Genomic DNA, 12,665 nt, shown 5'->3' on the forward strand with positions numbered 1-12,665 from the left:
CAGATGTGAGACTGATGCAGGCTCATGATGTACTGTGGCATACCTGTGATCTTTGGAAACCACCCTGTGAAGGAAGGGCCCTGAGTTCTATGGCACAGCATAGACAACTATCAACTAGGTGAGCAATGAGTCAGATCAAACCTGTCACTTCACACTAAAACATGACAAAAGCCCGAATGAAATTTAAAACACAACATGGTTTGGCACCAGAGGGAAAAAACTCTACTTATATAATATGCTACATGTAATAAACAATAGGTCTGATTATCTTATTAATTAACTTATTTTAGGCAGGGTCTCCCTATGTAGAGAAACTAGCCTGGAGCCCACAGAGATCCTCCTGCCTCTGCCTCCCAAGTGCTAGGATTAAAGGCATGCGCCACCATGCCCAGCAAGAGAATATTTGGTACGGTACAATACTTTATTAATTGAAGTTAAATGAGAATTAATTTATTAAAGATACATTGAGAAAAGGAACCTAGCAAATTAGAAAATATAATCATAAAGATACTATATGCCAAAACATATAAAATCAGTATATCTCTGCCTAACGTGCCAATGTCTTAATACACATTCATTTTACCTTTCTTTAAAGAATGCAGTGCTGAGGTAAAGAAGGTCAAGTAACCAGGAGGCTGAGGTGAACCATTGAATTCAAAGTAGCCGAGTACTCCAGGCTGCAGGGACAAGAGTACAATTAGGTGACAGAGGAATTGTCAGCTGTATGATGAATAGCTGCTATCTTAAGTATGGGAAAACGGATGCTAGGCATGGATGGTGAATATTGCCACATTTCATTTTCTAAATCTGACTGTCTGAGGAAGGCTGTGTGTGGGCTGTGGTGAACTTCTCCATTTAACCAGACCCTGGGGTGAGGGAAGGAGTGCAGCAGTCTCCCCACTGGGCTCCTCTCTCCCTAGGCGGACCTTCCCCCCCTCTACTGGCAGCAAACCCCACAGGTTCAGATTCTCACTCTCGGTAGCTCTGAGTGTAGTGTATCATATTAACCAGTACTCTGGTTATATTATACCAGTAGCATCACTGCACCTTTCTTGAGTTTCTCTTTCACTTACTTCCTCTCTAAATTCACTTTCTTCCTTTGGTAAAAATCAGGTTACATTTGACTGCCCTCACCTGTAACCTGGTCCCTTCTTTTTCTCCACATCCAATACCAATGAGTGGCCAGGCCCTTTCTAGTCAGGTTAGCTACAAAGAAACTCTGGCCCTCCTCCACCATCCTCAAACTCAATGCCATCTGCTTAATCTGCTCCTTTAAGATTAGCACAGAATAGCCCTTCAATATGCCAAAACAATTAGCTGTTCCCTACCATACATCTGCTTTGCTTGCTGTCTTTGAGGGTGCCATGGCACCCCTGTCTGGTTTAGTTCTGTGGCAATCACATCTGTCTAAAGACTCTAGCAGTTATGAGATCGTCGAGAATGAATGACAGAGCTAGAGTCAGAAGATTTAAGCTCAAGCCCAGGCTCTAGGTGCTAAATGTATCTGGCCTTGGGGTGATCATGTAAGCAAGGGTTTCTTACTGGAAGCAGTACTAATTCTTCACATGGTAACAGTGAAGGAAACGCCTATTAATAGGCATTAATCTGATGAGGATGAGCCCTTTAGCTCTGATGCCCTCAGCACCATGCTCTTCCATGTAACCAGAAAGGCAGATCCTTGGGACAAAAATGGATTCAAAAATTTGAGACAGAAATTTCATATATTGATAATATTTAAAACCAATGTTAACCAGTCATGGTGGCTCAAGCCATAATTCCAGCTATCAGAAGGCAGACATTAATCCCAGCACTTGGGAGGCAGAGGCAGGCGGATTTCTGAGTTCGAGGCCAACCTGGGCTACAGAGTGAGTTCCAAGACAGCCAGGGCGATCAAGAAAATCCTGTTTTGAAGAACCAAAAAAAAAAAAAAAAAAAAAAAAAAAAGAAGGCAGACATTATCCCAGCCTGTTCTACATAGTGAGTCTGAGGGTCAGCCAGGGTTACACAGTGAGACCTTCTCACAAAAAATAAAAATAAGTGAAAATAAAATTAAAAAGCAAAGAAAAGGCCCAGCATGGTGGAAAAGACAGGAGTAAAGAGTTCCAAATGGCCCATTTTTAAAAAGACTTATTTGTTTTATGTATATGAATAAGTACACTGTCCCAATCTTCAGACACACCAGAAGAGGGTATTGGATTCCATAACAGATGGTTGTAAGCCACCATGTAGTTGCTGGAAATTGAACTCAGGACCTTTAGAAGAGCAGTCAGTGCTCTTAACCTCTGAGCCATCTCTCCAGCCCCAGTTCCAAGTTATTATATATGAGTTTGAGGCCAGCCTGGCCTATAGGAAACCGTTTCAGACAACAGAAAAACGCTGTGTCCTCCAACATCCCTCCCCAATAGTATGCTTCATGAAAGAGGAAGTTTCTGGTCTATACTGAAGATTCTTCTTTTCAAGCTAATCTATCTGGTTAACTCTCTAGATTCAACTAAGTCAACTAGTCTTCATTCTGGAAAACAAAACAAAACCCTGAGATGAAATGTTTAATCCTAACATCCAGAAAAATCTAGCAAATAGCCTAGTTCTCAAACTGAGGAAACAGGAAGCTGTTTTTTCACGTCACCTGCAGTACTGGGATGGAACCCAGGGCCTCCTTACATGATTAAGGATACACTCTCCCATGTAACACTAAAAGCAAAACACTGGAAACTAATGGTTTTTTGTCCTACTCCTTCAGAACTCCTTAAACAAGCCAACCTACAATAGATTTACAACAGAGCACATTTATCTTCTTAAGATTCCCAGCCATTCCATAACAGAATAAGCTTTCCTATCATGAACATAAGACAACCTTACAGAAATTCTAGAAACTGCTAATACTGTACAAAAATATAACTATTATGACTAATTTAAACGTCTTTAATTTCTGATCACTCTCCCCAACCAAAGCCTATGTAGTAAAATAGTTCTAGATATTAATAAATAAATGTTCCATGTGAATTTTATTTCTCTTTCCACATCACATTACCTTAGAGGTTCGTGAAAATGGCCATGTGTATTATGATCCACACATATGTTATTTATCTGTATTTATGCATGCATGCAATTACATATGTATAAAATAAACATATATAGAACACAAGCTCTGATTCTCCGATTCTCCAAGGAAAACCCCAACTAAATCTTTTTTTTTCTAATTGCAATTATTTATTACATTTGAGTGAGTGTCTATACATGCTGTGGTGATGTTTAGGGGTCAGAAGACAATATTCAGGAGTCAGTTCTCTCTCCTATGTGGGTACTGAAGATCAAATTCAGATTGTCAGGGTTGGGGACAAGTACCTTTACCCACTAAACAGTCTTTACCAGCTTCCAAATTAAATCTTTGAAAATGAAAATCACCTGGACCATTTGCAATGCCCTTTGAGAGCATATAAGTATAAAGTTTATTCTCACTGCAGCAAGTTTTAGACAATGATGGGGATCAAAGCCAGGGCTTTTGTATATACTAGGCAAACCCTCTAACTCATGTCTACATTCCCAGACCTACTGCTGCAGGACATACTGTGTGGATGAACAAACCTCTGTCTTCAGAGTAACTAACATTGAAACTGTCAAGTAAGTAGTCTGCGCAGGGAAATTCACCAAACACTACAATGCAGAACACAGCAAAATCATTTCATTCTTCACTGTCAAAAGAATGAAGAACAGACGCGTCACACTGTACCAGGTGATTAAAAGTTGAGTAAACTCTAAATAATACCTATTTAAAACAAAACCTGTGAGACAGCAAATTCAATTCAGCAGTTAAGAAAATACTGCTCTTGCAGTGGAACTGAGTTCAGTTGTCAGCACCCATGTTGGGCACTTTACAACTGCCTGTAACTTAAGCTCCAGTGCCTCCAACACCCTCTTGCAGCCTTCGAGAGCACCTGTATTTATGTACATATACCATCCCAAATGCACATAACTAAAAATAAAAAAATTTAAATTAAATTTTAACAGGTATAGTCTATCCTAAGTGCTAGCTAAGATACAATTCTGTGGCAGTCTGTACTGAGTTGTGAGAACTGGTATGTTTGATAACATAACGTAATATTAATACTTCAAAACAATATAAAGAGGGTAGTAAGGTATAGTGATAGTTATCTGTTAATGTCTATTGCAGATTGTCTACGTAATGAAACAACTCTGGTTATGCTGTAAGTAAAGCAAAACCTGCAAAGAGTTCCCCAAACTTGCAATGTCTCTCTAACAGAAGCTATGTCATTATTTAACAAATAACATAAATTAGCTACACATATTTCAATTCCTTTCACATGTCTTGCCTACACCTGAGTAAAAACAAGGGTGAGGAACAGATCTATCTACATACAAACTTTAGTACACTTGAGCTTTCCTGTGCTTAGCTGCATCTATGAGGTAGCTTGCAACAGACAACTCCAACCCTGTATTTAATGCTCTCACAGATTCCCTTCTGGAGAAGATAGTTAAGGACCTGGCACTGGGCAGCAGATACCAGGCTTAGGTTCTGGTGATGTCCTGTGGTCTCTCTTATTCCCGGACGCTTAATCAGCTCTCCCAATAAACACGCCAGCTGCCTATCTTTATTTCTTGCCTTATTCTTTACTTTTTGTTTGTTTTTTTATTTGTTTGTTTTTTTGAGAGGTTTTCTCTGTGTAGCCCTGGCTATTCTGGAACTCACTCTGTAGACCAACCAGGCTGGCCTCAAACTCAGAGATCTGCCTACCTCTGCCTCTCAAGTACTAGATAATTAGTGGATCACCACTATCCAGCTACAGACTATTTCTCGTTCAGCCAACTGGCAGTGCCATTTGGAGGGGGACAGTCCTGAAACCTCATCTTCCACTGTCCTTTTTTCCATGAGCAAACAATTCCAGTCCTCATTGGGGACTCTCTACTCTCTCTAGCTTCCTCAGGTCTGGTCTAGTCAGATCATACAAGCTTCATCTTGTCCAGGATCTTTTCTTAGTGAGGACTTCTTGTTTTCTAAAACAGCTACAAGTTTCCCCTGTTCCCACATCATTACTCTTACTTCATAGCAGTAAAATATGAAGTTGCCTCATTCCCTAAGGTTGTCCTGATAAATGGCTTGGAACCATAGCAATCACTGTCTTAGCTCTGGAGAAGTGGGTCTGTGTGTATGAGTTGGGTAGCGGGATGTCTTTCCTGCTTCTTCCAGCTTCCGATAGTTCCAGGCCTACCCTGCCTTGAGGCTGCAATGCTCCAGTATTGGCCCCAGCCCTCGCAGTCTTCTCCATACCAGCTGCTATTGCATCAACACACCAGTCGCTAGATTTAGGATTTCATCCAAAATTCTCAATGATTTAGCCATAAGACCCTTGACAGATTACATCTCCAAAGACCCATTTTCTTTTCTTTTCTTTTCTTTTCTTTTCTTTAAGTCAGGGTCTCTCCAAGTTACCCTGGTTATACTGGAATTAGCTATATAAGACCACACTGGCCTAGAACTCAGAGCCACTTGTCTCTATCTCCCAAGTGTTGGGATTAAAGGTGCATACTACCAGGCCTCACAGGCCCTATTTTTAAATAAAGCTACATTGTGAAGTTTCACGCAGACATCCGCCTAGTGCCTCTTGTTTGTTTGTTTTCTGAGGCTCCCTTAGCATACCAGGAAGCATTAAGTTCCACCCTAGCAACTGGGGGTGGTTGCCTGTTTGTCGTCCATCTATGAAGCACAGTCTCTCTTGTTCATAATTAGTCTTCCACCTCAGAGCTCTTGGCACAGAGCAAACAACATGCATTTAACAAAGCTCCTTCATCAACTTTAGCAAAAATCAAGACCCAATGAATGGTGGGTTATCTCTTGACCCACTCTGTGATTTAACTCCATTCCACAATGTAGACTCTTAGTAACTATTTTAGCAAGGAGGCAGAAACCAGCTGCTTACAGAAGGTCAGCAAATCCTCAATACCTCCTGCAACACACCTGTTATGGAAGCAGGCACCATTTGCAGAATTGTGTAATTTTGGCAGATGACACACACCCTCTAGTGGCCTAATTAGCAATTACCTTGCTGTGTTTCTTTAAAAAAATTCCCCCCCTTTCTCACATTTTCCTTTTCTGACTTATTTATGTTTGTGAGTGCCTACATGCATGCACTGAAAGGATCAGATGCCCTGGAACTGGAGGTACCTACCAACAGTTGTGAATCACCAGCTAGATGCAGAGAATGGAACCAGGGCCCTCTAGAAGAACAGCCAGTGTTTTTAACCTCTGCACCATCTCTCCAGCCTCCTTGATGCACTTTTACTTACTGGCACTTAAACCATTTCTGCCTTGATGTTAATTCATTATAAAGCCTTCTTAGTTACAGTCATATAAACTATGAACTGACAGAAATGCTGCATACTTGCTCAACACTCACACAGACTTGTAAATAAAAGCATTATGATATTAGAAGCTGGGCACTGAAGTTTTTCGTCAAAATTTCAGGTTTTCTCTCACCTAACAATTTGTTAACACCCTACTTACCCCACCCCCACCAAGATTCTTAAGGCCTTTTACATCCTGCTTAATTTTAAAACAATTTAGTTTATCATAAGAATAAATTAATAGATATATGCTAAATAATTCATCTTAAGTAAATTACAGGAATTCACAAAAAGGTTTAGAAACTATTTTGACACAAATATAAGATAAAAGTTCTAAATAACAGTACTACTGGCATTTGGAAGGTAGGTTGTAAGGTAAAAATCAGATGATTTTGGCCATGTGATTTAAAAATTAAGCACTTGATAGGGAAGCTACCAGTACAGGAGAGATGATACCATAGGGGAAAAAAAAATCAAAACAAAAAACAACAAGACCCCATTAAAATTAGAAGACATAAAACCAGTGGAAACTTCATCTTACTTACTCAGTCCTATTCCTTTTACAGTCAACTTCAAGACCATCAAAATTACTGTGACCCATACTCTGTCTGACGACATCTGCCTGTCTATATACAAGTGGGCACGAAGAGCTGTCTGAGCTACAGCAGGAGGGGCTGGGGAAAGCACAGTCTAATATGCTTGTGTGGACCTGACTTACTTAAAGCTCTCATTTTCTCTGCTGTGCTCCTGGGAATGTTCACTGCAGTTCCTAGCTATATACGTGAGGTTCAAGTTAACATTATGCTAGTGCTTATCTAGGAAGAAAATTTTAAGATCCTACAATCTCAATTTTGTGATTATCATACATAGGCCACTTCCACTCTGCATAATAAATCCTGACAACTCAGTAACCAGAAATAGCATACTGTTGTTTTAATATGCACTGAGAGCCATGGCCTTGTCTTTTGTTATTTCTTAGAGCCATTCATAAAAATAAAATAAAATAAAATAAAATAAAATTATAGCCAAATTAAAAAGCCAACACCTTCTGAATCTTTCTGTCATAAGAGAAAGGAAGGAAGGAGGGAGGGAAGGAAGGAAGGAAGGAAGGAAGGAAGGAAGGAAGGAAGGGATCTTTAAAAGTGCCATAGAGAAACTAAATATTGCCCGGCATGCCTTTAATCCCAGCACTTGGGAGGCAGAAGGCATGCACACACCACCACTCCTGGCTTACCTGGTTTCTTGATTTGTACAGAGGACCTATGTTACAAATATACCTAGAGTGGTCATAAGCAAATCAATAAAACCCGCCACTATGACAAATCTGAGAAACCAGGTTTGATTTATAACATGGTAGCTCACAACCACCTATATTTCTAGCCCCAAGAGATCCAACACTTTCTTCTAGCATGCACAAGTATTGCATGTACATGGTACGCAGACATACATGCAGGCAAAACACTCATATACATAATTTAAAAAAAAAAACACAAGTCTAACAAAGATGTCACAAACATATAAATGCCATTCTTAGCTTCTAGGAGGAAGCAGGCTATGTTCCAGACAACAGAAATCTTTAAAACTCAAGTCCCTTCAGGGTACCACTCATTTGTTTCCTGCTTCAGAGAAGACTAAATTACTGCGGTACATTACTCATGTAAGTGGGTTCTACACTGGTGAACCACCCAGGAGGGCCATGCTAACACTCAGACCAAGCATGATCTCTGACAGTGTCACTGAAATACAAATACTAAGGGTACAAGAGAAAACACCAAGAATTTGCACACCTTTCCCTCTTTGGTACAGATACACTAGCAACACTGAAGCAACAAATAAAAAGGACTTGTAACATCTCTGAGTTACTACTTTCTTGTGTGGTTCTAGTTATTAGAGAGGCTGAAGAAGGAGGATCTTCAGAGCCAGTCTGGGCAACACAGACCATCATCTCAAAAACATGAGACAAAATAGTACTTCCTTGACCAGAAATATGTGGACCTTCTGAAAACTCTTTCTAACCTTTAAACACACTGAAGGCAAGAGTGTCAGAGGGATTACCTAGCCAAATAACTGTATTTAGAGAAGCCAGCTAAGCCCTTACCTATGACATGTGCCCTCTGTAAGCAATGAAGCTGACCGAGTCAACAACATTAAACAATAAAGCATTTATTCCACAAAAGTCTTGCCTGTAGTTTCATCCTTTAAATCCATAATGGAAGAAGAGGACTCATTTCCAAAGATGTCCTCATGTTGCAAGTTTTTGCCTTCAAATGCACTCCTGTGTAACACTGATCCCCCCCACACACACATCCACACATGGATTTTTGTTGTTGTTGTTTTGTTTTGTTGAGACAATGTCTCACTATGCAGCCCAGGTTGGCCTGGAACTCAGTAGGTACACCACTTAAGCCTTGAACTCAAAGAGATCCACCTGCCTCTGCCTCCCAAGTGCTGAGAATAAGAGCATGGGCCACCACTGCCCAGTTTTAAATATAATATATTTTAAAAGAAAAAAATCAATGCAGCAGAGGGATGAAGATGTAATTGAGTTGGCAAAGTGCTTGCCTAAGGTCCAGGAAGCCTTGGGTTAATGTCCAGTCCATCATATATTAGGTTTGTTGATGCATGCCTATAAGCCCAGAACCAGGGAGGTGGAGGTAGGAGGATCCATAAATTCAAAGTCATTTTTTGTTACACAGTAAGTTTGAAGTCAGTCTCGGCTAGACTTAAACCCTGCCTTAAAATAAACAACAAAAATCCAAAGGAACAAAGCCTTCCTCCGCCACAGCTAAAGGATGACAGAGGTGCCTCTCACGCCTACTCAGGAGTAGACGTGATCTGTCCTTGCCATATATGTAGATCTCTGAAGCTTTATGCTATGTACTGTTATTTTGTAGCTCCGCTCTCATTTCTCTCTTCCTTTCTCTTTTAGAAGATTGTGAGCAAAAACCCAAATAAGACAGAGTTCTCTATAAACATGCCAACACTGAAGGATGGCAGCAGTTGATCTCTGCAGATCACCTTTTTTTTAAAGATTTATTTATTATTATATGTAAGTACACTGTAGCTGTCTTCAGACACACCAGAAGAGGGCATCAGATCTCATTACAGATGGTTGTGAGCCACCATGTGGTTGCTGGGATTTAAACTCAAGACCTTTCAAAGAGCAGTCAGTGCTCTTAACTGCTGAGCCATCTCTCCAGCCCCTGCAGATCACTTTTTATCTCTTAATTATAAAAAAAAAATTCCTCATGAGTAAGGAATTTCAACATTATCACTATAACATTTAAAGTCTTTATAGCAATCCTAACATCAGAATTTTCCTCATAATATTTTTACTGATAAGGTTTGTTTAAATTTTTTTCTTTCTTCCTTCCTTTTTTTTTCCTGATAGTTTTCATTGATTGGGACTATATCCCAAAGTTTTTATTTTTTACTTAATTTTTACTTGTTTATCTGTTTTCTGAGAGACTCACTATGTAGATCAGTCTGCCTCTGCCCTCCTGATTACTTAGAGATTTATCTTATCTAGATTATTTCTGCTTTATAAATGAGAAAAATAAAGGTTTAAAGAGATTAAATCATCAGCCCAAGTCCATAGAGTTAGGCAGTAGCACAGTTAAGCTTTGACTTAAGCCTAACATCAGAATTTTCACTAGTATGGAGAACTACCTCCAGTGACTCAGGTGCTAACTGCCAACCTACAGGAGCTCGGAGGCAGTAAGACTGCTGTGGGTTTGCGGTCAGCGTGGACTAACCGCTAACTCTATTTCCAAGACCCCCTCAAAACAAAAACAAAAACACTGCCTCCATCTCACCGCCCCAAACAACTCAGGAGGTGAGGGATGGGACCACTGGCCCTGGATTAGCCGCCACTGTGGTGAGGGATGGGACCACTGGCCCTGGATTAGCCACCACTGTGCTTGGAACTCAAGGCTGGCTAGGACTCGTGAGGTGCTACCTCAAAGAAGAAAACTCAGGCACTGGAGAGAAGACAGCTTAGCAGGTAAGAGCACTTGCTACTCTTGCAGAAAATCATTTAGTCCCAACACCCACATGGTGCTGAAACTCTAGTTCCAGGAAATCCAGTGCTCCCCTCTGACCTCCAAAGGCACTCACAAACAAGTGACATACACAGACTAACACAAACACACATACAACAAAAATATTTTTTTCTAAAAACTATTTTAACCTGAATGTGGTGGTGTACTCCTTTAACCCCAGTGCTGGGGGGGGGGGGGGGGGGGGGGGGGGGGGAGAAGGCAGGTGGATCTCTATGAGTTCCAAGCCAGCCTAGTCTACATTGTGAGTTCCAGGGTAGCCAGGGCTATGTAGAAAGACTGTCTCAAAAGAAAATAAATAAATAAATAAATAAATAAATAAATAAATAAATAAATCTATTTAAATAAATGAATTTTAAAAGTTATTTTAAAAGCTAATGCAAATTAAGGATTAGGTTTTTGTTTTTAAGATATGTATGCTTGCTGGCCTAAATTCACTCTGCAGAGCAGGCTGGCCTCAAACACACCTGCCTCTGTATCCCAAGTACCAGGATTAAAGAAAGGCATGCACCCAGCACCCTCAGAACACAATCTTATAACAGGGACAATAATTTAAGAGGTATTGAAGCTGGCAACAGGGCTTCAATACCTCTTAAATTATATCTTGTACAATTAATAAACATATATCAAAATAAAACAAATTAAACTAAAAACCATTTAATACATAACAATCCAGTTCAACCAAGTAAAAAGCATTGGGAACAGGAGATAAGAAAGATAGGTACCTCATAGTTCAAGAGAAAATCTAGCAATTTTGATTGAGATGGGATGTAGAGAAGCGGTTTCATCACCCGGCGAACAAACTTCTCAATGTAAACAGCACTCATGGGGCCTTTGTATTCGATTGGTCCAAAACTAGTACCAAAAAATAAATAAAAACAATATATCATGCATTAAACCTGTAATGTGTAATAAAAGCCATCAACACCATACTATAAAAACATCTTTGCTTTAGCAGCTGGTTCAGAGGCAAGCAACCTGCTTTGCTCAGGAGGTGAACTGAGAATCAGCATTTCAGGTGGGAAAGATAGAAGCACTTCTATGAGATCAATCTTAATCCAGCTGCAAAGTAAACTCTTCCTAGTCTCCAAAAGAAAAATTAGTTCCCATAATATTTCTACTAAAAAAAGAAAAAGGTGGCTCGCCTTGAAAACTAATCACATACTAAAGAATCCCAAGATCATTGCTATATATAATACTCAACATGTGTAGACAGATTCCTTTTACATGAAGCTGTGAAATGAACACTAGGCAGTTGACTCTTTGCCTATTAAAAAGTAATTACTCATAGTCCCAAAGGCACTCAGACAAAGGATCACTGAACAAGTGAGCCTGACACCTGCTTAAAGTATTACAACAGAACAAAGTGGCATGGATGAAGTCAGGCGGTGTATAAATGATCTTCCTTCTGGTCCCTTCTGGCTATGCTTGAGATGCACAGGAATCTGATTCAGCTATGAAACAGTAACATGGGGATCCTCCTAAAGTAATCAGATTTTCACCTGGCTCCTTCCATATCCTCCTAGACTCATCAAAAATCTCTCTAGTCTATCTGAATGGCCTATGATACACACAAATGTTACTGAATGACGGGGGCAGGGACATGTGAAATTCAGCAATTCTACAACATTCTTTTCTCTACAGAGATTGACGTTAATTTTACTGTTAACAGCAGCAGTACACAGAGCTCAGGAAAGAGTTACATACATGCTATGTTCATGATGGCAAACACGTGAGATAAACACAGTTCTTCAGTGAACAATGCAGGATACAACCACAAAGGAATAAAAGGGTGAAAAGAAGTAAGCACAGCATTCTACAAGCATGGCTGGGTGATGGGAATAAGAACTCCATCAACTCAAGTGTCTGGGCATATGCTATACACCTTTAATCCCAGCACTTGGGAAGCACAGACAGGTGGATAGTTTCACATCAACCTGAACTACATAGTGAGTTCCAGGACAGCCAGAACTACATAGATGAAAAATATTAATTAAAAAAAATTTTTTAGTTACCACCATCATCACCAAACCTATCAATTGACAACAAACTTTAAAGAAAAAAAATAAGGCCAAGTTTGATAATGCACACTTTTTTTTTTTTTTTTTTTTTTTTTTTTTTTTTTTTTTTTTTGGTTTTTCAAGACAGTGCACACCTTTAATCTCAGCATTCAGAAGATAGAGGAGTTCAAGGTGATCCCTGGAGACATCTATAGCTATACTGTATCTATATCTATACCTGTATCTA

General features: G+C 39.8%; 1 protein-coding gene across 5 annotated transcripts in view; it reads right to left on the reverse strand.

Moving 5' to 3' along the window:
• Positions 1 to 12,665, reverse strand: part of Txndc11 (thioredoxin domain containing 11) — a 60,454-nt gene that overhangs the window by 29,075 nt on the left and 18,714 nt on the right. For 2 of the 5 annotated variants that reach the window (XM_031362736.1, XM_031362775.1), the window contains exons 4-5: positions 11,144 to 11,273; positions 584 to 677 (exon numbers count right to left, since the gene is read on the reverse strand). In XM_031362736.1, the coding sequence (XP_031218596.1) occupies positions 584 to 677; positions 11,144 to 11,273 (224 nt within the window). The remainder of the gene's footprint in view (positions 1 to 583; positions 678 to 11,143; positions 11,274 to 12,665) is intronic. The other 3 variants (XM_031362755.1, XM_031362782.1, XM_031362746.1) reach the window with 2 other exon arrangements.

Source organism: Mastomys coucha, unplaced genomic scaffold (genome assembly GCF_008632895.1).
Source record: "Mastomys coucha isolate ucsf_1 unplaced genomic scaffold, UCSF_Mcou_1 pScaffold12, whole genome shotgun sequence".
NCBI classification, from domain to species: Eukaryota; Metazoa; Chordata; class Mammalia; order Rodentia; family Muridae; genus Mastomys; species Mastomys coucha.